The sequence below is a fragment of the Delphinus delphis genome, chromosome 1 (genome assembly GCF_949987515.2).
Source record: "Delphinus delphis chromosome 1, mDelDel1.2, whole genome shotgun sequence".
NCBI lineage: Eukaryota > Metazoa > Chordata > Mammalia > Artiodactyla > Delphinidae > Delphinus > Delphinus delphis.
This window is the reverse complement of record NC_082683.1, coordinates 111890538-111916321: the sequence shown is the minus strand read 5'-3', so window position 1 is coordinate 111916321 and position 25784 is coordinate 111890538. Positions and strand designations below refer to the sequence as shown.

Sequence of the window (25784 nt, the reverse complement as noted above, 5' to 3'; positions counted from 1 at the left end):
GCCTTTCTTTCGTGGTGGGTGCACGGGCTTCTCATTACGGTGGCTTCTCTTGTTGCAGAGCACAGGCTTAGTTGCTCCGCAGCATGTGGGATCTTCCCAGGCCAGGGCTTGAACCCATGTCCCCTGTATTGGCAGGCAGATTCTTAACCACTGTGCCACCACAGAAGCCCTAAAAAATTTTTTTATAAAGTTAACACCTATGTAGATACAGAACAGGTGAACATATAGAACATTGGTAGCATCCCATGTTCTTTCCCAGTCATACACCACTTCCTTGCCAGTAGCTATAATCAATCTCCTGAATTTTACCTTTTTTCATACCATTTAAGTGTCAATGTAGACAATATAGTTTAGTTTATCCTTCCTGGACTTCACTGAAATGGAATTATACAGGACATATGCTTTTGTGCCTCACCTTTTTTGCTCAACATATAAATGTAAAACCATCTCTGTTGTTGCATGTTGCTGTAGTTACCTCCTTTTTGTTATTTTATAGTTATCCATTGTTTGTATGTAATAGTCTTCCTTTTTTTAATTTTTTTGAAGTATAGTTGATTTACAATGTGTTAATTTCTGCTGTACATCAAAGTGACTCAGTTATACATATATATTTTTTTCATATTCTTTTCTATTTATGGTTTATCACAGGATATTGAATATAGTTGCCTGTGCTATACAGTAGGACCTTGTTTATCCATACTATATATACTAGTTTGCACTTGCTAATCCCAAACTCCCAATCCTTTCCTTCCCCACCTCTCCTCCCCCTTGGCAACCACAAGTCTGTTCTCTATGTCTGTGAGTCTGTTTCTGTTTTGTAGATAGGTTCATTTGTGTCGTATTTTAGATTCCACGTGTAAGTGATAACATATGGTATTTGTCTTTCTCTTTCTGACTTACTTCGATGAGTATGATAATCTCTAGATCCATCCATGTTGATGCAGATATAGAGTTTTTCTGTTTTACTGTTGGGTTATTTTCATTTTGACACTATTACCCAAAAATGCTGCTCTTAACATTCCTCTAATGTTCACTGGTGGATATGGACACTAATTCCTCTAGGGTATATACCTAGGAATGGAATCACTGAATGAAACAATGGATTTGCCCCAAGACTTAATTTTAAGCTATGGTATATTGAGCTAGCGTGGAACTGAATATAGAATTGGATAAGAGAAACGGATCCATACATGCAAGCTTGCTATATGATGGAGGTGACACTACATATCAATAAGGAAATAAAATTATATTCAATAAATGGTGCCCCAGAAGTTGATATTGCATAGGAATGGGAATGAAATTGGATTCTGTCTTAATCCATGTATAAAAGTCAGTTCCCAGTTGGTTAAATAAATACATAAGTGTAAAAAGCAAACCTTCAAACTTTTAAAGGCTAATACAGAAGGAGGAAAACTTTATGACCTTGTTTCTCAGAAAGGAGTTCATAAACAAGATATCAAAAGCAGTAAGCATACAGGTAAAGATTGATATACTGCATTATTATTAAAACCAAGAATTTCCGTTTATCAAACATCATCCGAATAAATGTATGAAGATTTGCTACAAACTGGGAGAAGAAATTTATAAGATATAATTTATAGGGCTTCCCTGGTGGCGCAGTGGTTGAGAGTCCGCCTGCCGATGCAGGGGACGCGGGTTTGTGCCCCGGTCCGGGAAGATCCCACATGCCGCGGAGTGGCTGGGCCCGTGAGCCATGGCTGCTGAGCATGCGCGTCCGGAGCCTGTGCTCCGTAACGGGAGAGGCCACAACAGTGAGAGGCCCGTGTACTGCAAAAAAAAGAAAAAAAAAAAGAATAAGATATAATTTATACATTTTTGGTATCCAGAGTATGTAACCAAAAAAGTATTTCAAAACAACCCAGTATGATCCAGCAATTACCTTTTACACAGCTTAGGAAAACTCCTGCCCAATGATCACCAGAAAGCATTTTTTGGAAAAGTAGTAGCAAGATTGATTATAATATATAGAAACTGGAAATATCCCAGATTAACAGGAAAAGGAATAAGTATATTACAGTTTTTTGTACAATGGAATATGATATGGTAATAAAAATTAATGAATTATAACTAACATGTAATGATAATGAATGAGTCTTAGACAAGATTAAATGAAAGAAACAAGACCCTAAAAATGATATACTAACTGATTTTGTTTTTATAAAGCAAAAAGAAAGCCACAAAAATAAACCATGTATTGTCTTAATGTAGATAAATATATCATAAGCCATATTTTATTTTATTTATTTTTAAATTTTTTGGCTGTGCCACGTGGCTTGTGAGATCTTAGTTCCCTGACCAGGGCTTGAACCCAGGCCATGGCAGTGAAAGCACTGAGTCCTAACCACTGGACTGCCAGGGAATTCCCATAAAGCCATATTTTAAAATACCTTACCTCTTCTTCTTTCTCTTTTCTTTCCTGAAGAATTCAGTCGTAAAGCCATTTGGTAGGTATCTGTATGGGATGTGGAAACCATGGTGACCCTGAGCTGGGAGGCTAATTGAGGTGAAGAGTTGGGTTATGGGGCGAGGGCAAGGGAATGTTAACCCAGCCTACGGTGTCAGAGCCCGAGTGGGATAAGAAGGATGCTCTTGTAATGAGAGTGCACAGTGTCGGGTATTAGGGACCAGCAAGGTTAGGAAGTGTCCATCTCAGATCTCCTTAATAAGAATTTTTAAAATTCTATGAGTAGGCATTTGCATTTCCTTTAAAGCCCCCAAGGTGATTCTGATATACATGGTCTATAGACAGAACTTGGAGAAACATGGCACTTGAAGAGTTTATATATGTAGAATATATACAGACACATATAAGCAGGAAAGCAGAAAACATTTTTGATTTTAGGAGGAAGAAACATAAGGTAAGGCACAGAAAAAATGAATTTGGCTATAAGGAGAATAGGAAAAAATAAAATAAAATATGAAGCCAACCCATCTCATAACCAAGTAAGATTTATCCCAGTTATACAAAACTTGTTCAACATTTGAAAATCACGTTAACAGGCTAAAGAAGAAATATCACATGGTCATACCAGTAAATGCAGAAAATTTTTTGACAAAAATCTAACACATGTTCATGATAAAAAGCTAGCAATCTAGGAATAAAAAGAAACTACCTCAACCTAATAAAAGCTATATGTAAAAAATTCACAGCTGACCACTTCAGTGGTGAAAGACAGAGGTTTTCCACTATTATCAGAAACTAGGAAAGGAAGCCCACTTTTGCCGCTTCAGTACAATTTTGTATTGAAATTCCTAACCAGAGCAGTTAGGCAAGAAAAAGAAAAGCCTGTGTTTATGGGGTGGAAGACTTAAGATATCAGTACTACCCAAAGTGATCTACAGATTCAGTGCAATCCGTATTAAAATCCCAGTGATGTTTTCTGTGAAATAGAAAAATCCATCCTAAAATTCATGAGGAATCTCAAGGGATTCCAAATAGCCAAAACAATCTTGAAGAAAAAGAACAAAATTGGAGGACTCACACTTCTATATTTTTTTCTTTTTATTGTCCTTTTGCACTGGCTTCGACCTTTAACTGATGTTGAATTTAAGTTATGAGAGCAGACATTTGTCTTTTCATTGATATTTGGGAAACTGTATTCAGTCTTTCACTATTAAGTATGAGGCAAAAAGAAAATCTACGAAATTCCCTGATATGTCATTGCTTAGGTCCCAAGGTACCTAGCCAATCTGTGTGCTTATGTTTATTTTATATATAATTTCAAGGGTTTTTAGTTGTACTTAATGGGAGGATAGGTAGAAGTGTCTATTCCATCTTTGCCTGGAACTATATTCACCTTAATTTTTAAAGATGTTTTTGATTGATTTAGAATTCTCTTTTGACAGGCTCCTCCCCTCCCCTTCCTTTTAGCACTTCCAGATGTCTTTTCATTGCCTTCTGGCTTGCATTATTTCAGACATGAAATCTGCATTCATTCTTATTTTTGTACTCCTGTATAGACTGTGTATTTTTTCTCTGGCTCTTTTTATTTTCTTCATCAATAGTTTTCAGGAAGTTTATTATGATATGCCATACTTGATTTTTTTTTTAGTTTATATTGCTTCTGGTTTGTTTAGCTTCTTGGAACTTTGGGTTTATACTTTTTATCAAATTTAGAAAAATTTTGGTCATTGCTCTTTTTTTTCATTTTGAATTTTTTAATATTGTAAATGTCACATTATTGTGTGTATGTTTTTTGTTCTTTTCTATATGTTCGATTTTATTTTGGTAGGCAGTTAAGTTACTTGTGGATTGGTTTGGATTCTTTTGAAGTTAGTTTTTAAGCTTTATTAGAGCTGGCTTTTATTCCAGAGATAGTTGAGCCCTACAAAAATGGATAATGTTACCCTCTGGGATCTCTATTGAATGCCCACAGTGTTGGGCAGTGTCTTTCACTCTCCCTAGTGGAATCTGAGTATCTGTCATCATGTGGGAGCTCTGGAAATTGTTTAGGTTATAATACTCTGGTGGTTCTTTGTCCGGCCTTATGGAATTTCACCTTGCACATACACAAACTTAGTATTTAGCAATGTACTAAAGGAGACCCTTACACAGATTTCTAGAGTTATTTTTCTCCATAGCTTTCTCCACTCCAGTACTCTGCCTCACAAATTCTAACTACCTCAGCCTCTCCATATTCTGATCTCTTTTCAACTCATTAAGTTGGCCATTCTCTGCTTTGGCTCTACTCCCTCTACCTCAGTCCTTGTAAAGGCAAAGTGGTTATAGGAATCATCTCTTTCTATTTTATTTCCAATTTTCTCAGGGATCACAGTGCTATAGTCACTGTTGTCCAGTGTCTGATAATTGTTTCATAAACTTACTTCAGGTTTATTGTACTTTGCCGTGTTTCTATTAGTTTCTGTCAGGAGGACAGAAATCTGGTATCTGTTACTCCAGCATGACCAGATGAGGAAGTCCACATGTCTCTTTTTATAATTGCTCTGATGTTTTTTTAAATAGATAATTATTTGTAGGAAAAAAATTTCACCATAAAATTATCTTTAAACTTCTCTTTCTAGCTTTACTGAAGCAGCAGTTGAGATTCCCAGTCCTCCTGAAACCCCAGCCAAACCTCCCGAACCTGAAAGTACCTTGCAGCCTGTGCTTTCTCTCATCCCAAGAGAAAAGAAGGCCCCACGTCCCCCAAAGAAGAAGTATCAGAAAGCAGGGCTGTATTCTGATGTTTACAAAACTACAGAGTAAGTAGTGGTACCTATCAGCTGACATCCTTTAAAGACCTGTCATTCTTCCATGTTTTAAATAATACTTTGACTATCAAGAAAAACAAGAAACAATACAAATGTAATATACACAAATACAAATCTCATCACAAACACCTCAGTGTTCACTGTACTCATGATATGTTGTTTGGGGCTAATTATTTTCCCTGATCTTTATCTTCTCTCTGCCTTTCTAGATTATATTTCTGTAGTTTGGATTCTAATGATGCCTGTTTTGTTAATTGAAATTAAGAAAAGGGACACTCTGCTTTTATCTAAAATGATCTTGATGGTTTTCTACATTCATTCCTCATTTGTTAAATGCTGTGTTCCAAACTATTTGCCAGATGAGTAAAATACTTCTTATTTTTAAGAACTTCATATTCCATTGGGAAAGTTCAGCTTGATAAGTCCTCTGATGGAAACATTTTAAAACCCCAGAGAGCTATCAACTCACTATATCATTCATTAAGAAGTAGTTCACAGAGTATACTTGAGTTAGGTTTTGGACATTCAGCAGTAGTTTGCAAGATGGAGAAGGGCATTCCAGTTAGGATAGCATGTACCAAGGCACATACTAGGATGCGAAGACTTTTCATGTATTAGAACAACTCAGAAGTTCACTTTTTCTGAAATGTGGTGTTGTGGAAAATAAGCATTGTGTGATAGGGACCGTGGACTTTACTGACTCTTAAGATACCTATCCCACTAAGCTATAGGAAATTTAAAATACTATTTTTAGAAAAGGAAGTGCAAATTTGTGTTTTAAGATAACTCTGGCTGGGCTTCCCTGGTGGCGCCGTGGTTCAGAGTTCGCCTGCCGATGCAGGGGACATGGGTTCGTGCCCCGGTCCGGGAAGATCCCACATGCTGCGGAGCGGCTAGGCCTGTGAGCCATGGCCGCTGAGCCTGCACATCCGGAGCCTGTGCTCCGCAGCGGGAGAGGCCACAACAGTGAGAGGCCCATGTACTGCAAAAAAAAATAAAATAAAAAATAACTCTGGCAACAGAGTGGAAAATGAATTGAATGAGAGAGTTACTAATGGCAGAAATTCACAGTATCCATCAAAAGGTCATGAGGAATTCTTGAATTTAGGCAAGAAAAGAATGAAATTGAAAGAGGAACAGTTACATTTTAGAGATACATCTGACTTGGTATGGTTAAAGTGATCAACATATAAATCACAACACTTTATTTTGCATTGAAAAGATCTTTCATTAATTTGCCACTGAGGTAGGTATCACATAAACTCTTTGTACTCCATTTCTGCTGCTTGGGTCATGAAAACGTTTTATTAGTTAGGCTTAGTTTCAGCTGCCAATGATAAGAAACCCTCTCAAATAACCAAGACTTTTTAAAGAAAAACATTTATTTTCCTTTAATTTAAAAAAAGTTGTGAAGTACACAGTTCAGAGTTAACATGGTATCTTCACAGTGTCTTCAGGGACCTAGACTCCTTTTTTTCTGTTCTTCCATTTCAACACTAAGCTTGCGTTCCTATGGTTACCTTTTGTTCCAACATAACTGCCATAAGGTCTTCATTACAGAGAGGATAAAAGAGGAAAAGGGAGTAAAAAACAAGTATTGTACCTTCTTTGTAAGGAAGCATTATGGAGTGAATGTGTTCCCCTGAAATTTCATATATTGAACCCCTAATCCCCAGTGTGATGATATTGAGAGATGGGGCCTTTGGGAAGTATTGAATAATTATAGGTTATTTGGGTGGAGCCCTCCTGAATGAGATTAACATCCTTATAAAGAGAGACACAGAGAGAGATGATTTCTCTCTCTACTATGTGAGTATACAACAAGAAAGCAGTATCTGCAAGCCAGGAAGAGGGCTCTCACTTAGAACCCAGCCCTGATCTTGGACTTCCCAGCCTCCAGAACAGTGAGAAATAAAATTTTGTTACTTAGACCACCAAGTCTATGGTAATTCATTATAGCAGCTAATCTGACTAAGAAAGGAAACTTCAAAACCTCATTTACAGTTACTGACTGAAACATAGTCGTGTAACCATACTTCAGCCACAGGGAAGGCTGAGAAATAGTGGTCATTATTTCAGGTGACAATGCCTGAAAAAAAATTAGCATTGTCACTACAAATGAGAAAATGAAAATGCATTTGGGGAAGATCTAATACAGTTACGATTTTAAAGGAATGTTTTTGCTGAATAGAAAAGCAGGTATAAAGTTCTCCGCTAAAAACTATATTTCAAGTTTTGGTTTTTGGTTTTGCGTTTTTTTTTTTTTTTTATATTTGGTTATGCCGGGTCTTAGTTGCAGCATGTGGGTTCTTCGTTGCTAAGTGCGGGATCTTCGTTGCGGCATGTGGGATCTAGTTCCCTGACCAGCGATCAAACCCGTGCTCCCTGCATTGGGAGCGTAGAGTCTTAGCCACCGGACCACCAGGGAACTCACTGTAGTTAAAGTTTTACTTCTACTTTTTGACTGATGTACTTCTTCTGGATTAAATTCCTAAAAATGAGAGATTAATAATAAAATCAGACTGTTCCTCAAAAGATCAGTATCATCAACTACATTAGTGTTTTAAAATGTCTCTAGTCAGATAAAAGTCTTTCACTCTGAAAAGGACCTTGTTTATGTTAGAACTAGCTCTTCATCTCATAGAAATAAATGAGAAGAAAATGGTTTATTTTGGATATTTTTTATTTTATTTTTTTTCGGTACGCGGGCCTCTCACTGTTGTGGCCTCTCCAGCTGCGCAGCACAGGCTCCGGACACGCAGGCTCAGCGGCCATGGCTCATGGGCCCAGCCGCTCCGTGGCGTGTGGGATCCTCTCGGACCAGGGCATGAACCTGCGTCCCCTGCATCAGCAGGCGGACTCTCAACCACTGCGCCACCAGGGAAGCCATATTTTGGAATATCTTTTAAAACAGATCAAATAATACACGTGTGCATTCTTACAAACTGTGAAGCCAATATATTTTTGTGGGCTGGCTGTTTTTTGTTGGTAGCAATTGGGGTGGGGATTGTTTGTTTTGTTTTTTAAATTAATAAACAATTATTCAGAGCAGTTTTAGGTTCACAACAGAATTGTTGGAAAGTATAGAGATTTTGCATATACCCCCTGTCCTTATGCATGCACAACATCCCCTACTATGGACATCCTGCACCACAGTGGTACCTTTATTACAATGAATGAACCTGTATTGACACAGTATCACCCAAAGTTCATAGTAGGCATTAGGGTTCACTCTTGGTGCTGTGCTTTCTATGGGTTTTGGTAAATGTATAATGACATGTATCTACCACAGTAGTGTCACAGAATAGTTTCATTGCCCTAAAAGTCCTCCATGTTAGGGAAATTTGTTTTTTGGATCACAGAATGGTACAAGGACATTGCAAGTTTACTCTTTTTTATATAAATCATTTTAGATTTTAAACAACTGTGAGGGGAGGGTGTGATTCAGTTAAAATTGGATCAAGATTAGACTCCAGTATCAGTATGGGAAATTAATTAGATGAGGAAATATTAGAACTTAGAAGACCAGTTAGGAAGCAGGACACCTTTGTGGTTCTCCAGGATAGAAGTCATGTCATGAGCTGAGGTGATAGCTAAGGTGGCTGGATGTTGGAAAGGGTGGACTCTTGAACATTTTTTACATTAAAATTGAAATGAATTAAAGACTGATTGGATGAAAGGATTGGGCTAGAGTTAGTGATGATCCTGATGTTTTTTTTTGTATTCCTAGGTGTGTGATGATGTCATTAATACACCAGATAAAAGTGGTACAGCCAGTACTCCTTGGTTTAAGAAAACCTCTATTACTATGTACATGTATATAGGCACCAAAGAATGTCTTAGTATTATAGTCATCAAACTATTAACCTGTGTATTAGTTTTCTATGCCTGCTGTAATAAATTATTTAAGTTGCTTAAAGCAAGTCAAATTTATTTTATAGTCAAAATCGATCTCTCTAGGCTAAAATCAAGGTGTTAGCATAGCTGTGTGTTCCTTCTGGAGGCTCTAGAGTAGAATTCTTTTTCTTGCCTTTCCAGAGTTCCTTGGCTTGGGGCCCCTTCTGTCTTCAGAACCAGCAGTGACAAGTTGAATCCTCACATTGAATCACTTCAACATTGGTTCTGTTTTCACTTTTTTTTTTCCCACTGACTGCCTCATTTTTGTTCCTCTTCCATTTATAAGGACACTTGTGATTAAGTTGGGCCCAGCCAGATAATCCAGAATAATCTCCCTATCTCAAAATCAACAGATTAGAAACCTCAATTTCTTCTACATATTCCCAGCTTCTGGGGATTTTGATTTGGGGAGGGGGTTGCATATTATTGTGCCTGCTATACCCTTCTAGGTTATAGGATTCGGAATGGGGTAATGAGGTTTTTACTTCTTATTTTCTATGTGTCTTTATTGCGTGAAGTTATAAAAATGCTATATTACTTTTGGAATTTAAATTTTATCTAATAGGAGTTTTAAGAATATGAAATATCAGATATAAATCAGGTGAATTGGAGAGTGAACTTCAGACTTTAGAGTATACATTATGGTGAAGAGCAAAATATCGAAAAATTAACACTACTTTGAAGGGAGCCCTTAGTTCTACGTTTGTGGGGTAAGGTTTCTACTTTTAGTACTCCTAAAAGTACTGCCACTGTCGTGTAATGTTTTGGGCAGAATACTTACGTTTCTCTGGGAGTGGTAAAAATGAAGCTTGATGTATAAAGTGAAGCTGTTGAACTACACAGTTCATATCTTAAGGTTATCCTGGCTCTCAGATACTGTGACTTCTAAGTTTTTTAAAATAAGAAACTCTCCTCATACACTTCCTTTGATTTATGGGCTACTTTTGAGCACTAAATCTATTACAGGAAATGGGATAACTGTAATTTTCAAGCTTACAGAATATTGCTTGTTTGCATGGGAATTATATATGTAAAATATAGATGTATTTATTATATATTATATAACACTATATTATTATTTATATTACATGTATAACACATAATGTTTACACTTAGCTGTCATTTCCTCAAAATAGTATGTATCTTTGGAAATAAAATGAAAGCATGGTGCCATCTTACATTTGATATATTATTTAAATTTTCAGAATGCTTTCATATTAAATCTGTGGGAAATGGTAAAGTAAGGGTTACTATCTACTATTTAAGAAATTGACACAGAAAAGTTAAGGAACTTACTAAGTTTATAAAATTTATCATCGAAATCATTACTGGGGTTTTGAACACTTAGAGGTCTCACCATTCTTGTTTTACCACTGAATCATGCTGCTTGTCAGAAACTGAGGCTCAAAGGGTAGTGGATTAAAATTTATTTGTTATAGATAATCTAGTGGTTAAGGTTGGATTAAACACCAGAATATGGTTAATTTTCCCCTGAAATGCTTTAGGAACATTCTAGGTTCTAAGTTCAATTTAAATATAGGAGTGTGGACTGAATGCATGCTGAACCTCACACCATTCCCTGTATGAAGTAGTTTTGAATTTTTATTTGTTAATTAATAAACTCTATTTTTTAGAGCAGTTTTAGGCAGAAATCCCTGGAACAGAAAGTTCAGGGATTCCCATATGTCCCTTGTTCCCATGCACACTCAGCCTCCCTCATTTCAGCTAGACCTAACCCTTTATTTGACAGATGAGAAAACTGAAGCTATTAAAAGGTTAAATGACTTGCTCAAGTCACACAGACCATTTTTAGCAAAACAAGGTGAAAATTTCAGTTTACCTGCTTTTATCTCAATCACTAAGAAAATGATGAAAATAACTTGAGTGAAGTATTTATTTATTTATTTATTGCAGTATAATTAACATACAAAATTATAGTGGCTTCAGATGTATAACATAATGATTAGGTATTTGTGAATATTGCAAAATAATCACCACAATAAGTCTGGTTAAACTGTCACTATGCATAGTTAAAAAACTTTTTCTTATGATGATAACTTTTGCAACATACTCTTTTAGCAACTTTCATATATGCAATACAGTATTATTAACTATAGTTACCATGCTGTATACTACATTACCATGACTTACTTCTTTCATAACTGGAAGTTTGTAGCTTTTGACTCCATTCACCCATTTTGTACCTCTTGCTTCTGGCGACCACCAGTCTGTTCTCTGTGTCTGTGAGCTTGGTTGCCGGTTGTGTGTGTGTGTGTGTGTGTGTGTGTAGGGGGGGTGTTCATTTGTTTGTCCTTTGCTTTTTGTTTAATATTTACTTATTTAATTTTGGTTGCATTGGGTCTTAGTTGCAACATGACGCATCTTCGTTGCGGCATGCAGGATCTTTCGTTGCAACATTTGGGCTCTTCACCGCGGCTGTAGGCTTCTCTTTAGCTGTGGCCCGCGGGCTTAGTTAACCCGTGGCATGTGGGATCTTAGTTCCCCCACCAGGGATTGAACCCGCATCCCCTGCATTGGAAGACGGATTCTTAACCCCTGGACCACCAGGGAACTCCCTCATTTGTTTGTTCCACATACAGGCGAGATCATTCCGTATTTGTCTTTCTCTGTCTGACTTACTTCACTTAGCGTAATGCCCTCAAGGTCTGTCTATATTCTCGCAAATCGCAAGATTTCATTCTTTGTACGACTGAATAATAGTCCATTGTGTATTTGTGTATGTGTATATGCTTACATATATAGCATTTTCTTTATCCATTCATCTCTCAATGGACACTTAGGTTGTTTCCCTATCTTGGCTATTGTAAATAATGCTGCAGTGAACATGAAGGTGCATATATCTTTTGAAGGTAGTGTTTTTGTTTTCTTCAGATAAATACCCAGAAGTGGAATTGTTAGATCGTATGGTAGTTCTAGTTTTAATTTTTGGGGAACCTCCATACTGCTTTCCATAGTGGCTGTGCCAATTTACATCCCCACCAGCAGTGCACAAGGGTTCCCTTTTCTCCACAGCCTCAACAACACTTGTTATTTCTTGTCTTTTTGATAATAGCCATTCTGACAGGTGTGAGGTGATAGTTCATTGTGGTTTTGATTCTCATTTGCCTGATAGTGATATTGAACATATTTTCATGTACCTGTTGGTCTTCTGTATGTCTTCTTTGGAAAAATGTCTAGACCATCTGCCTATTTTTTGATCAGATTGTTTGGGTTTTTGGCTCTTGAGTTGTATGAGTGAGTCCTTTATAAATTTTGGATATTAACCCCTTGTCAGATATAATTTGCAGATATTTTCTCCCTTTTAGTAGTTTTTGTTTTGTTGATCATTTCCTGTGCTGTGCAGAAGCTTCTTAGTTTGCTTATCTTTGCTTTTGATGCCTTTGCTTTTGGTATCATACCCAAAAAAATCATTGCCAGGACCAGTGTCCAGAGTAACATTTTTTAAAACAAGAGTAGCTTCATGTTTTAAATTTTTTAATTAACTATATTGTGGTTAAATATACATGGCATAAAATTTACTATTTTAATCATTTTAAGTGCACCATTCGGTAGCATTAAGTACATTACCTTGTTGTGCAGACATCACCACTGTCCACCTCCAGAACTTTTTCGTCATCTCAAACTGAATTGTTTTGTTTCTAAAGTATGAATTCTGATATCGCATCCGCGCTACCCAAGTGTGATGATATATGTAAAACCACTGGCATACAGTAGGCACTCAAAGTAAATCTTAGTTGTTTCTTCTGCGTCTCACTCTCCGAAAGAGTTGTTTCCTGTCTCCTAAAAGATGTTTCCTATCCTCTTTTTTTTTATAGATAGTTTTATTGAGATGTAATTCACATATCATACAGTTAACCTATTTCAAGTGTACAAGTCAATAGTTTTTGGTATATTACATTATTAATTTTTTAAATTGTAAAATACTTATAAAATTTGCCATTTTAGCTATTCTTAAGGTTACACTTCAGTGGCGTTAATTATATGCACAATGTTGTACAACATTTACCACTATTTCCAAAATTTTTTCATTACCTCAAACAGAAACTATAATAATTAAGCAAAAACTACCCACTCCTTCTAAAACTCTCCACAGCACATAATAAATGTCTAATGTACTTTCAGTCTCTATAATTTGCCTCTTCTGGGTACCCCATGTAAATGGAAGCATACACAGTATTTGTGTTTTTGGGTATGGATTATTTTATTTAACATCTCTTTAACATTCATGTTGTAGCATGTATCAGAACTTCATTCCTTTTTCTGGCTGAGTAATATTCCATTGTATGTAGATAGCACATTTTGTTTCTCTGTTAATGGGCACTTTGGTTGTTTCTGCCTTTGGGTATTGTGAACAATGCTGCAGTGAACATTGGCATACATTTATCTGTTCAGGTCCCTGTTTTCAGTCCTTTGTGTATAAACTTAGGGGTGAAATTGCTAGACCATATGGTAATTCTACATTTAGCTTTAATTTATTTTTATTTTTAATTTTTATTTCTTTTGTTTATCCCCAGAAGTCCTCAAAAAATTGTAGCAGCAGTCATGCTTTTCCCTCCCCAGATGAATCTTTAGTAAAAGGCAAAAGATACATTAGATTATGAAGAGAAGCACGAGTATACATGCAGCTTTTAAAAGAACCACCAAACTTTTCCACAGTGGCTGTACCACTGAGTGTTCATTGTACAGTTAGTTACTGATTTGGGATCTTTCTTCTCTTTTAATTTATGTGTTTTCACATAAAAATTTTCCTCTTAGCACTGCTTTTACTGCATCACGTAAGTTTTGTTCTGTTTTTGTTTTCATTCATTTCAAAGTATTTTCCAGTTTCCCTTTTGATTTTTTTATTTGACCCATTGGTTGCTTAAGAGTAGAGTATGTTGTTTAATTTCCACACATAAGTGAATTTTTCAGTTTTCCTTCATGTCTAGTTTCATTCCTTTGTGATCAGAAAAGATATTCTCTATGGTTTCAATCCTTTTTAATTTATTGACTTATTTTGTAGCCTAACATATGGTCTGTCCTAAAGAATGTTCCATGTGCACTTGAGAAGACTATGTAATCTGCTGTTGTTGGGTAGAGTGTTATTTCTGTTTCTGTTACAACTGATTGGTTTATAATGTTGTTCTCATACTTACTGATCTTCTGTGTTGTTGTTCTGCCAACAGTTATTGTACAACTGTCTGTTTCTCTCTTAAATTTTGTCAGTGTTTCCTTCATATATTTTGGGTCCTCTGATGTTTGGTGAATATTTTGGTGTTTTTTTTTTTTTTTTGCTGTACACGGACCTCTCACTGTTGTGGCCTCTCCCGCTGCAGAGCACAGGCTCCGGACGCGCAGGCCCAGCGGCCATGGCTCACGGGCCCAGCCGCTCCACGGCACGCGGGATCCTCCCTGACCGGGGCACGAACCCGTGTCCCCTGCATCGGCAGGCGGACTCCCAACCACTGCGCCACCAGGGAAGCCCTGAATATTTTTTTATAATTGTTATAGCTTTATGGTGAATGGACTCTCTTGTCAATATTTAATGTTTGTCTCTTGTTACAGTTTTTTACTTATTTACTTAAAGTCTCTTTTTCTGATATTAGTATAATCTCCTTATCTCTTTTGGTTACTATTTGCATGGAATATCTTTTTCCATCCTTTCATGTGCATCCAGTTCCCATCTTTGGATCTAAAGTGAATCTCTTGTAGACAGCATGTATGTAGTTAGATCATGTTTTATATTCATTTTGCTCCTCTCTGCCTTTTGACTGGAAAGTCTCATCAATTTACATTTATAGTAATTACTAATAAGAAAGGATTTATGCTTGCCATTTAGTTTTCCATATGTGTTATAGCTTTTTGTCCCTCATTTCCTCCTTACTGCCTTCTTTTGTACTTAGCTGATCTTCTTGTAGTTACCTGTTTGATTCCCTTCTCATTCCCTTTTGTGTATATTCTATAGCTATTTTATCTGTGGTTACCATGGAGATTACATATAACTTCCTAAAGATATAACTCTGTAATTTGAATTGATACCAACTTAACTTCAGTCACATACAAAAATGCTATTCCTGTAAAGCTCCATGCCTTCCTTTTATATTATTGAAATTACAAATTACATCTTTATTCATTTTGTGCCCTAAAGCATACATTTATAATTATTTTTTATGCATTTGTCTTTTTAAAATTTTTTTATTTTTGGCTGCGTTGGGTCTTCAGCGCTGTGTGCAGGCTTTCTCTAGTTGTGGCGAGTGGGGGCTCTTCTTCGTTGTGGTGCACATGCTTCTCATTGCTCTGGCTTCTCTTGTTGCAGAGCACAGGCTCTAGGCACATGGGCTTCAGTAGTTGTGGCATGCAGGCTCAGTAGTTGTGGCGCATGGGCTTAGTTGCTCCACAGCATGTGGGATCTTCCCAGACCAGGAATCGGACCCGTATCCCCTGCAATGGCAGGTGGATTCTTAACCACTGTGCCACCAGGGAAGTCACTGCATTTGTCTTTTAAATCCTGTTTTCTATACTCTTTTCTCTGTAGTCACCCATCATGATTAAACTAAGAGCCTCTTGCCTCTTTTTTTCCTAGAAAAAAATAAAAGTCTTTTTGTTTTGTTTTGTCTTTTTGGCCCCAAGGCATGTGGGATTTTAATTCCCCAACCAGGGATTGAACCCATGGCCCCTGCAGTGGAAGCGCAGGGTCTTAACCGCTGGACCGCCAGGGAAGTCCGAAAAGTGATTTTTTAATATAATAAAAAATAAAGATTGCATTAACAGAGATGATTAAAAACTTTCCACATGTGATTTGGCTCCTAATGTGGAGTAGAACATATCAGGCCATCACTGTATATTGTCAGGAATTATAAATCATGATTTATGAAAGTTCAGTTTGCCACTTAGAAATGGAGAAGCATTGGGAGGGAATCCATAACCACATTTACATTCCGTTCTATTTTTTATAGAAGCTTGGTTATGTCCAGTCTTATGGCTAAGGAAAATGTGTTTGTATCTGGCAGCAGCTCTGTTGCTCTAGCTCCCTCTAGGGATAATAAAGTGGCTTCATTAGCAATTACTATTTCTCACTTGACTGTTCTTTAATACAGGCCTGATGGACTTTTAAAAACAAGATTTAATATATTTTAATAAATAACAAGATTTAAGATACTTCAAAAAATTATATCCCATTCATACAATGGAATATTATTCAGCCTTAAAAAAGAAGGAATTTGGACACCTCCTACAATATGGATGAACCTTGAAAATATTATGCTAAGTGAAATGAATCAGTCAGAAAAAGACAAATACTGTTTGATTCCACTTATAAGAGGTACCTAGAGTAGTCAGATGCATGGAGAGAGAATGGAGAATGGTGGTTGCCAGGGGCTGGTGGCAGTTATTGTTTAATGGATACAGAGTTTCAGTATTACAAGATGAAGTGTTCTCTAGATGGATGATAGTGATGGTTGTACAACAGTGTGAATGTACTTAATACCACTGAGCTGCACACTTAAGATTGGTTAAAATGGGAAATTTTATGTTATATATATTTTACCAGGAAAACTTTGCAGGAGATCTGTTATCTCAAGTTCTGAGATATCCCTCTATTCTGTTACTGAGAGTGGAAAATGATATAGCCTTCCCTTAGGAAATGTGTGTCGCAAACTGTAAATACTATCAGAGTTCAAGGAAGAGATTAGGAAAATACAGTTTTGTGATGAAAATTGGGAATTAACATATCTTAAAGTGTAGAAATTACAAATGACATCATAATTGCTATAGTAATGATGGTATTATTGTAAACTAGAAATTTGGGAAGTGAAATAATACTTCTTTAAAATACTTTTTAATAGACATGTAGTTGTGTTTTCTCTGTAAAAACACAGTATTAGCACTTTCCAACCTGAACATACCTTAGAAATTACCTAATTCACCTCCCTTAAGCCCTAGATCAGTAAATCTTGCATAGGCATACAAGGGGACTACCTTCCCAGATTAAACTGTTTTATTTTTTTCACAGTGTTTTTGTTTGTTTTGTTTGTTTGTTTGAAAATACTCAAATCTCTGGCAAAATTAACACTCATATACCGTACCTAAATTTATCAACATTTTGCCACATTTGCTTTAATTCTCTCTATACACACATTTACATTTTTGCAGGGGAAAACATTTTTGTCCGGTGAAAATTTTGAAAGTAAGTTGCAGACATTCATTCACCCCTATGCATTTCAGAAGTTATCACCTTAGAACTAGGATACTCTCCTACCTAATCTTAATACCATTATCATATCTAAGAAAATAAGTAGGACTTCCCTGGTGTGCAGTGGTTAGGAATCCGCCTGCTAGGGGACACGGGTTCGACCCCTGGTTTGGGAAGATCCCACATGCTGCGGGGCAACTAAGCCTGTGCGCCACAACTACTGAGCCTGTGCTCTAGAGCCCGCGAGCCACAACTACTGAGCCTGCGTGCCACAAATACTGAAGGCTGTGCGCCTAGAGCCCATGCTCCACCACAAGAGAAGGCACCGCAATGAAAAGCCCGTGCACCGCAACGAAGAGTAGCCCCTGCTCGCCAGAACTAGAAAAAACTCACGCACGCAGAACAATGAAGACCCAACACAGCCAAAAATAAAATTAATTATTTATTTATTTTTTTTAAACAAAGCGGTATATCAGTAATATCATTAATATACAGCCCATACTTATATTTTCCCTATTGTCCTAAAATTATCTTTTATTTCAATTTGTTTTCTTTTAATGTAGAATCCAAACAGATAACATGTGTTACACCTGATTGCTAGCTATGTGTATTATTTTAATCTAGAATATTCCCTATCTTTTGTTTTTTATGAGATTGATCCTTTTTGAGGAACTTAAGCTTGTTGTGCTACATTCCACAATTTTAAAATTATTTCTTCATGATTAGATTTAGGTTAAATCTTTGTAGGAGTATTACATATGTGATATTTCGTACTTCTAATTGCATCCCACTTACTGTTTGACTGTTGGTTATGCCATGTTTGATCACTTGATTAAGGTGTGGTATCCACCAGATCTCTCCAATGTAAAGATACATTTTTACTGTTGTAAATTAGTAAATCATGGGGTGATAGTTGAGGCTCTGGCTTCTTCTCTAGCAGTCTTTTTTTTTTTAATATAATATTTTAGCATCCATTATGATCTTTGACTAAACTGGTGAGTACATTGTTAGTTGCAAACTGGTAATTTTCTAATTCTGTCATTTCTTCAACATTTATTAGCTGATATTTTTCTGGGAAGATGAGCTTTGACTTTCCTTCCCTTTACACACTCAGAATTTTTCTTTTCTTTTGAGTATCGTATGGACTCATAAAAATTTTTAGGGCTTCCCTGGTGGCGCAGTGGTTGAGAGTCCGCCTGCTAATGCAGGGGACATGGGTTTGTGCCCCGGTCTGCGAGGATCCCGCATGCCGTGGAGCGGCTGGGCCCGTGAGCCGTGGCCGCTGAGCCTGCGCATCCGGAGCCTGTGCTCTGCAGTGGGAGAGGCCACAGCAGTGAGAGGCCCGCGTACCGCAAAAAAAAATTTAATATATCATAATCCAGTACCATCATTTTGTGGAGACATGCACAAATTTCCCAAATTTTAATCACAGAAGACACTTTAAGCTGGGCCCTGTTTCTTTTAGGCATAACCTCATTCATCTTTGAGCATTTCCCTGCTTTCTGTCATAGAAAGGTATCATTCACCCTGGTTCTTTTGTTTGTTTTGGTATTTGCTTTTATTTCTTTGCTGTTGTTTATCAGATTTACCTTGTTCTTTCCTTGCCTCAGATCAGGAATCAGTTATTTCACTCAAGAAGTTTTGGTTTCTTTCTCTTTTTTTTTTTTTTTTTAATATTTATTTGGTTACGCTGGGTCTTACTTGCGGCAGGGGGGCTCTTTAGTTGTGGCCTACCAGCTCCTTAGTTGTGGCATGTGAACTCTTAGTTGCGGCGTGCATGTGTGATGTAGTTCCCTGACCAAGGATTGAACCCAGGCCCCCTGCATTGGGAGCATGGAGTCTTACTGTGCCACCAGGGAAGTCCCTGGTTTCTTTTAATGGGAATTATTTAGAAATCAAAATCTGGGTACTTGATATACTGTTTGCTACTAGGTTGTCATTGTTCCTGAGGTGTGGCAATGCTTTTAGGCTCTTTCAGAACGAGGAAATAAATAAGTATATATATGTACACACATACATGTATTAATTTTCTATTACTGTGTAACACATTACCACAATTTTAGCAGCTTAAAACGTCACCCATTTATTATCTCACAGATTCCCTGGAATTTTAGGAGTCTAGACATTTCTGCTCTGTGTCTCACAAGGCTGGAATCAAGGTAGCAGCCAAATCTCATCTGAGACTTGAGGTTCTTATCCATGCTCATATTCATTTTATTGGAGTTGTAGAACTCAGTGGTATCTTGCTTCTTCTAAGCTGCTAAGAAAGAGAGTCTGCTTCTTTAAGTCTCTAAGCTCAAGGAAAGCCTAAACCTTCAGTGTTTTTCCCACCATTTTTCTATCAGGTTGTTTAGTCTTTTTTTTTTCCCTTGATTTTTAAGAGTTCCTTATATATTAAGGAGATTTGCCCTTTGTGATATAAACTGCACTACATTTTTTGTCAGTTTGTTATTTGTCTTTTGTCCTTATTCGCTATATGTCTTTTGTTATCCCAGTAGCATACTGTGTTGAATACTGAAATATGATGCCTCTAACTTTGGCTCTTCTGGCTTCTTCCAACTTTGTTTGGCTAATTCTGGGTCCCTTGCTATTTCCATATGAATTTCAGGATCAACTTGTTGATTTCTGCAAAAAAAAAAACCAGCTGGGATTTTGAAAAAAAAAATGTAGATTAATTGGAGAGTTTTATATCTTACCGATATTAAGTATTTTGATCCATGAACGTGGGATGTCTTTCTAGTTATTCAATTCTTTTAAAATTTCTTTTAACAGTATTTTTTAGTTTTCAGTATGTAAGTCTTGTAAGTACTTTTGTTAAACATACTCCTAAGCATTTTATTCTTTTGATGTTATCGTAAATGGAATTTTTAAATTCCATTTTATATGTTTATTGCTAATATATAGAAATACACTTGATTTTTGTATATCGATTTTATATCCTGCAAGCCTTGCTGAACTCAATTAATAGTCCTCATAGTATTTTAATGGATTCTGTAGTTTGACTCTGGACTTTGCATATGATGATGATTTTTATCATACAAAGGTCCATATTTTCATGTAGTCAAATTTTTGTTTTGTTTTTGTTTGTATTGTGCTTCTGGATTTTAGATTATTATTAGAAAAGCTTCCCCACACCCAGGTTTTAAAGGAACTAAGAAATCCAGCCTTATTTTCTTCTAGTAATTGTTTAACTTTGATTTTTACATCTAGTTCCCAGATCTATTTGGAATTTTTCTGGTATATAGTATTAGGCTAGGCTGTACTCATTGGCTAAACTGAAGAGAGTTAGTCCTTACTGAGTGCCCACTATGTGCCAGTTGCTGTGTTAAGCACTTTGCATATATTATCTCATTTAATCTTGTGAAAGACCAGATACTGTTATTGAAGAAGCTAAGCCTTAGAGAGAGTAAGTAATTTGTCCAGTGTTACACAGCTAGTAGGTGACATAGCTAATATTTGTATGTGGGCAATAATTGACTGCAACACTTATACCTGTTGCCACTTTGCCTCTAACTTAAATACTGTTTGATTGTTAAAAAAAAAAAAAATTGGCTTGTCTGGAAAATTTCATTAATTTCTATTTTAGATGGAATGTTCATTCTAGATAAGAATGTATATTTTACATTACATACTTTATGAGATAAGACATTAGGGCTGATAAAGTTTAGTAATCTGGAAATATAATTTTAACTTCTATTTTATCTAAAAATGTCATGCTCCTCAAAGGTTTTAAATTGTGAGGTTAAACTAGTTTCAATTGGAGGGTTAGGGAAATTACATTACATTGTGGCATTACAAAAAAACATGCTTTTATATCCTCCCTCTACAAATTTTACATCCTCAGGACAAAAGTTCTGCCATGATGTTCATGAAGGAACATTGAAGGGGTTTATGCTCCGGTTGTCTGTAGATGGTGTTCAGAATATTTTAACCCTGGTATGATCTTAATTACCTTTCAATATGATTCTGGGCCATTTCTCCCTATGGATAGTTGGTTGTGCTAAGATCATGTAAATTTGTGTTAATCTAAATAAAATTAGTAAAATAAATCTGTTACAGAAAATAGTGTAGGTTGGTAAAGTGTGTTGAGAGAAATGTTAACATCTTCAGCAAGGTAGTTTATGAAAATAGTATTTTCAGAAGTTTAACTACCAGTGGAATACAGAATAGATTGTCTAAGTTTCGAGAAAGAGGCTAGATTCAAGTGTTTCTTAAATCCAGCAAGGGTAATGCATCAAGTTGTGGTTATAGAACTCAAATCCTTAGTCCTTCACTTACTAGTTACATGAATTGGGGCATATTACTGACCTATGTCCTCAGTGTCCTCATCTAAAAAAATGGCGTGATGAAAAGTACCTACTTGATAGAGTTTTGTGGGTTAAATGCTTGACATGTATGAAGTAAATAAATATTCAATAAATTTTTTAAATGTCTAACTCCATTGTCACTAAATTTGTGACCTAGGATAAAATTAACCCTTATAAGACTTACTTTCTCTTGAATACAGTAATATGATATCCTCAGGATTGTTATTCCTCTACTCAGATTTTCTTTGAGATATAGTCGTCTCATGGTATCTGTGCGGGATTGCTTCCAGACCCCCACCCCACAGATACCAAAATGCACAGAGGCTCAGTTCCCTTATGTAAAACGGTATAGTACAGTCTGCCCTGTGTATCTGCGGGTTCTCCATCCGCAAATAGGGAGGGCCAACTGTGCACTTATTTCCTACATTATAGAATCCAAAATTCTTCAATAATATTTCAGACCTACCATGATCTAGTATAACCTGTCTTTCTAGTCTTATCTCCAGTTACACTCCTGAAATATTCATTCCCTTAACTACAGCATCTGATAATTTCCCCCAGTTTCTCCATCCTCCACTTTACTCTTGGTGCTTGTCCTAGGTGTTTGCTCTAAGTGGTAAAAACGACCTGCCCACTAGCCTTTTACTTGCCAAATGCCATTCATCCTTTCAGACTTTACTCAAGATTTGAAATACTCCCTCATTAAATAAAAAGTTGCCTTAATTCTCCTGTAGTTGAGATTAATTTTACTTTTCCTTTCCCTTTTGTAAAGCTTAGTAGAACCTTAAGAGTTTTATCACATTCTAATTTTTAAACTAGGCATATATGCATACATGTTTGTTCCTCCACCAGACTGTAAGCTTCTTTAGGCCATGAGTATTCTTTGTTCCTCCCATGTGCCTTGAAACTATCAGTCCATTTTCTATATTATGAAAACGAAGTAACAAACTGCCTGAATTTCTAAAAAATGTATGACTTAAATTTTCCTTAGAAAAATTTTAAATGCTAAAAGCAGCATCTGCCCTCTTATTTGGTAACAAATATGTGAGGAAATTATTATTTGTCTATCCTTTTCATTTTCACCCAAGAAAGACATTCCAAAATGTAGTAAATGCCAAATTTTTTCTTTAAAAGTTTGATGTGTATGAAAAACATTGTTTCTGTGATCAACTATTATTACATTATAATTTGTATACTCCCTTGACATTTGCCAAGATCTTTTACATAGTTTTTATTTGTCATTTATATTTAAGTACATCTAAGTGATAGTCCTAAACTCTTAGAGATTAAAATCACAACAGTCTTTACAAATATGTTGTACTATGTTTTCCAGTAGAACAGTGTTTTAACTCCTCCAATACAGTTTTTCTTACCTTTCAGTATGATTTTGGTCCTATTTTCCCTGTGGTTATTTGGTGCTAAAGAAATTTATTCTTATTTAAACATTAATCTAAATAAGTTTTTTGCTTTTTTGTGGGTTTTTTTTTCGGTACGTGGGCCTCTCACTGCCATGGCCTCTCCCGTTGCGGAGCACAGGCTCCGGACGCGCAGGCTCAGCGGCCATGGCTCACGGGCCCAGCCGCTCCGCAGCATGTGGGATCCTCCCGGACCGGGGCACGAACCCGTGTCCCCTGCATTGGCAGACGGACTCCCAACCACTGCGCCACCAGGGAAGCCCTCTAAATAAGTTTTTACTACCAAAGTAAATTAATTTATTGCAAAAACTTGGTTTAATATTTTCCCAAAGCATATCATGTATTTATTATTTATTTTTATGCATGGTGGGTGATAACCTAAAGAAGATTGCAAGATTTTACAGAAGTATTATATACCTTTCACCCAGGTTCATCAAATGTTGATTTCTGCCACATTTCTTTCTCTACTTCCCTTTCTGCCTGCTCTCTTTCTCTTATACACACAGAGACATTTTTTTTCTCAGTTTTTTGATAAAAAGTTATAGACATTTTAACCAGTGACTCAGAAATATTTTAGCATGTATTTCCTATGAACCAGGACATTTTCTTCAGGATCTTAACATCACTACAATACTATTATCTAATACACAGTTAATAATCAAATTTCACTAATTGTGTCAGTTATGCCCTTTATAACATTTTTTTTCTGCATTGATTCAGGATCCAATATATAATTATGCATTACATTTAGTTGCCATGTCTCTTTATTCTCCTTTAATTTGGAACACTTCTCCAGCCTTTGTCTTTCATCATATTGACATTTCTTTATGAGTACAGAGGAGTTGTTTCATAGAAGGTTCTAAAATTTGAGTTTGATGTTTCTTCATGAATAGATTAAGGTTGTCAGGAATACCACAAAAGTAATGTTTTCTTCTCAGTGAATCAAATCAGGAAGCACATGATATCATGTGTAATTGATGATATTAACTGTGATCATTCAGTCACTGTGATGTCAACCACAACAGCGTTCAAATATGCAATATAATGTCATTAATTATAGTCACCATACTGTATGTTACATCTACAGGAATTATTTATTTTATAACTAGAAGTTTGTACTTTTTGACCACCTTAACCATTTCATCCCTCCCCACCCCCCTACTTCTGGCAACCATCAAATCTATTCTCTGTGTCAGTGAGTTTGATGTTTTTATTTTGGTCTTTTTTTTTTTTAATAGAGTCCACATATAAGTGAGATCATAAGGTGTTTGTCTTTCTCTATCTGACTTATTTATTTAGCATCATGCCCTCAAGGTCCATCTGTATTGTCTCAATGACAGGATTTCCTCCTTTTCAATGGCTAAGTAATATTCCATTCATCTGTTTGTCTGTTTTTTGTGCCAATACCATACTGTTCTGATTACTTTAGCTTTGTAATACAGTTTGAAATCAGGAAGTGTGATGCCTTCAGCTTTGTTCTTCTTTCTCAAGATTGCTTTGGCTATTTGGGGTCTTCTGTGGTTCCATAAAAATTTTAGGATTGTTTGTTCTTTTTCTGTGAAAAACGCCATTGGGATTTTTTTTTTATTATTGCATTGAATCTGTAGATTGCTTTGCGCAGTTATGGGTATTTTAACAATATTAATTCTTCCAGTCCATGAGCATGAAATATCTTCTCATTTATTTGTATTTTTTTCTATTTCTTTCAGCAGCATCTTATAGTTTTCAGCATACAGGTCTTTTACCTTTAAATTTATTCCTAGGTATTTTATTATTTTCAGTGCTATTACAAATGCAATGGTTTTCTTAATTTCTCTTTATTTATTTGGTTGCGCTGGGTCTTAGTTGCAGCAGGTGGGCTTCTTAGTTGCGGCTCGTGGACTCCTTAGTTGTGGCTCACTGGCTTCTTAGTTGCAGCACACAGGCTCCTTAGTTGTGGCACACGAACTCTTAGTTACAGCATGCATGTGGGATCTAGTTACATGGCCAGGGATCGACCCCAGGCCCCCTGCATTGGGACCATGGAGTCTTAACCACTGCACCACCAAGGAAGTCCCTAATTTCTTTTTCTGATAGTTATTAATGTATAGATACACAACTGATTTTTGAATTTTGATTTTACTAAATTTGTTTATCAGTTCTAACAGTTTTTTGGTATAGTCTTTGGGGTTTTCTATGTATCATATCATATCATCTGCAAATAGAGACAGTTTCACTTCTTCCTTTTATATTGGATGCCTTTTATTTCTTTTTCTGTCTTTTATTTCTTTTTCTTGACTAATTGCTCTGCTTATAACCTCCAGTACTATGTTGAATAAAAACGGTGAGTGTGGGCATTCTTGTCTTGTTCCTGATCTTAGAGTAAAAGCTTTCATTCTTTCATCATTGTGTATGATGTTAGTTGTGGGCATGCCATAAGTGGCCTTTATTATGTTGAGGAACATTCCTTTACCCACTTTGTTGAGCTTTTTTTTTTTCTAATTTATTTATTTATTTTTTATTTTGGCTGCATCAGGTCATAGCTGTGGCACACAGGATCTCGGGATCTTTCATTGCGGCGCACGGGTTTCTGTCTAGTTGTGGCATGTGGGTTTTTCTCTCTGTAGTTGTGACGCACAGGCTCCGGGCTCTGTAGTTTGCAGCATGTGGTCTCTCTCATTGAGGTGCGCAAGCTCAGCATATGTGGCACGCAGGCTTAGTTGCCCCGTGGCATGTGGGATCTCAGTTCCCCGACCAGGGATG

General features: G+C 36.4%; 1 protein-coding gene and 1 pseudogene across 4 annotated transcripts in view; one reads left to right on the top strand and one right to left on the bottom strand.

Annotated features, from left to right (window-relative positions):
* Positions 1-25784, top strand: part of ASH1L (ASH1 like histone lysine methyltransferase) — a 217150-nt gene that overhangs the window by 95917 nt on the left and 95449 nt on the right. For 3 of the 4 annotated variants that reach the window (XM_060031244.1, XM_060031235.1, XM_060031260.1), the window contains one exon: positions 5044-5223. The exons of the other annotated variant lie outside the window; for it this stretch is intronic. In XM_060031244.1, the coding sequence (XP_059887227.1) occupies positions 5044-5223 (180 nt within the window). The remainder of the gene's footprint in view (positions 1-5043; positions 5224-25784) is intronic. 4 annotated transcript variants of the gene reach the window in all.
* Positions 13656-13765, bottom strand: LOC132416735 (U5 spliceosomal RNA; annotated as a pseudogene).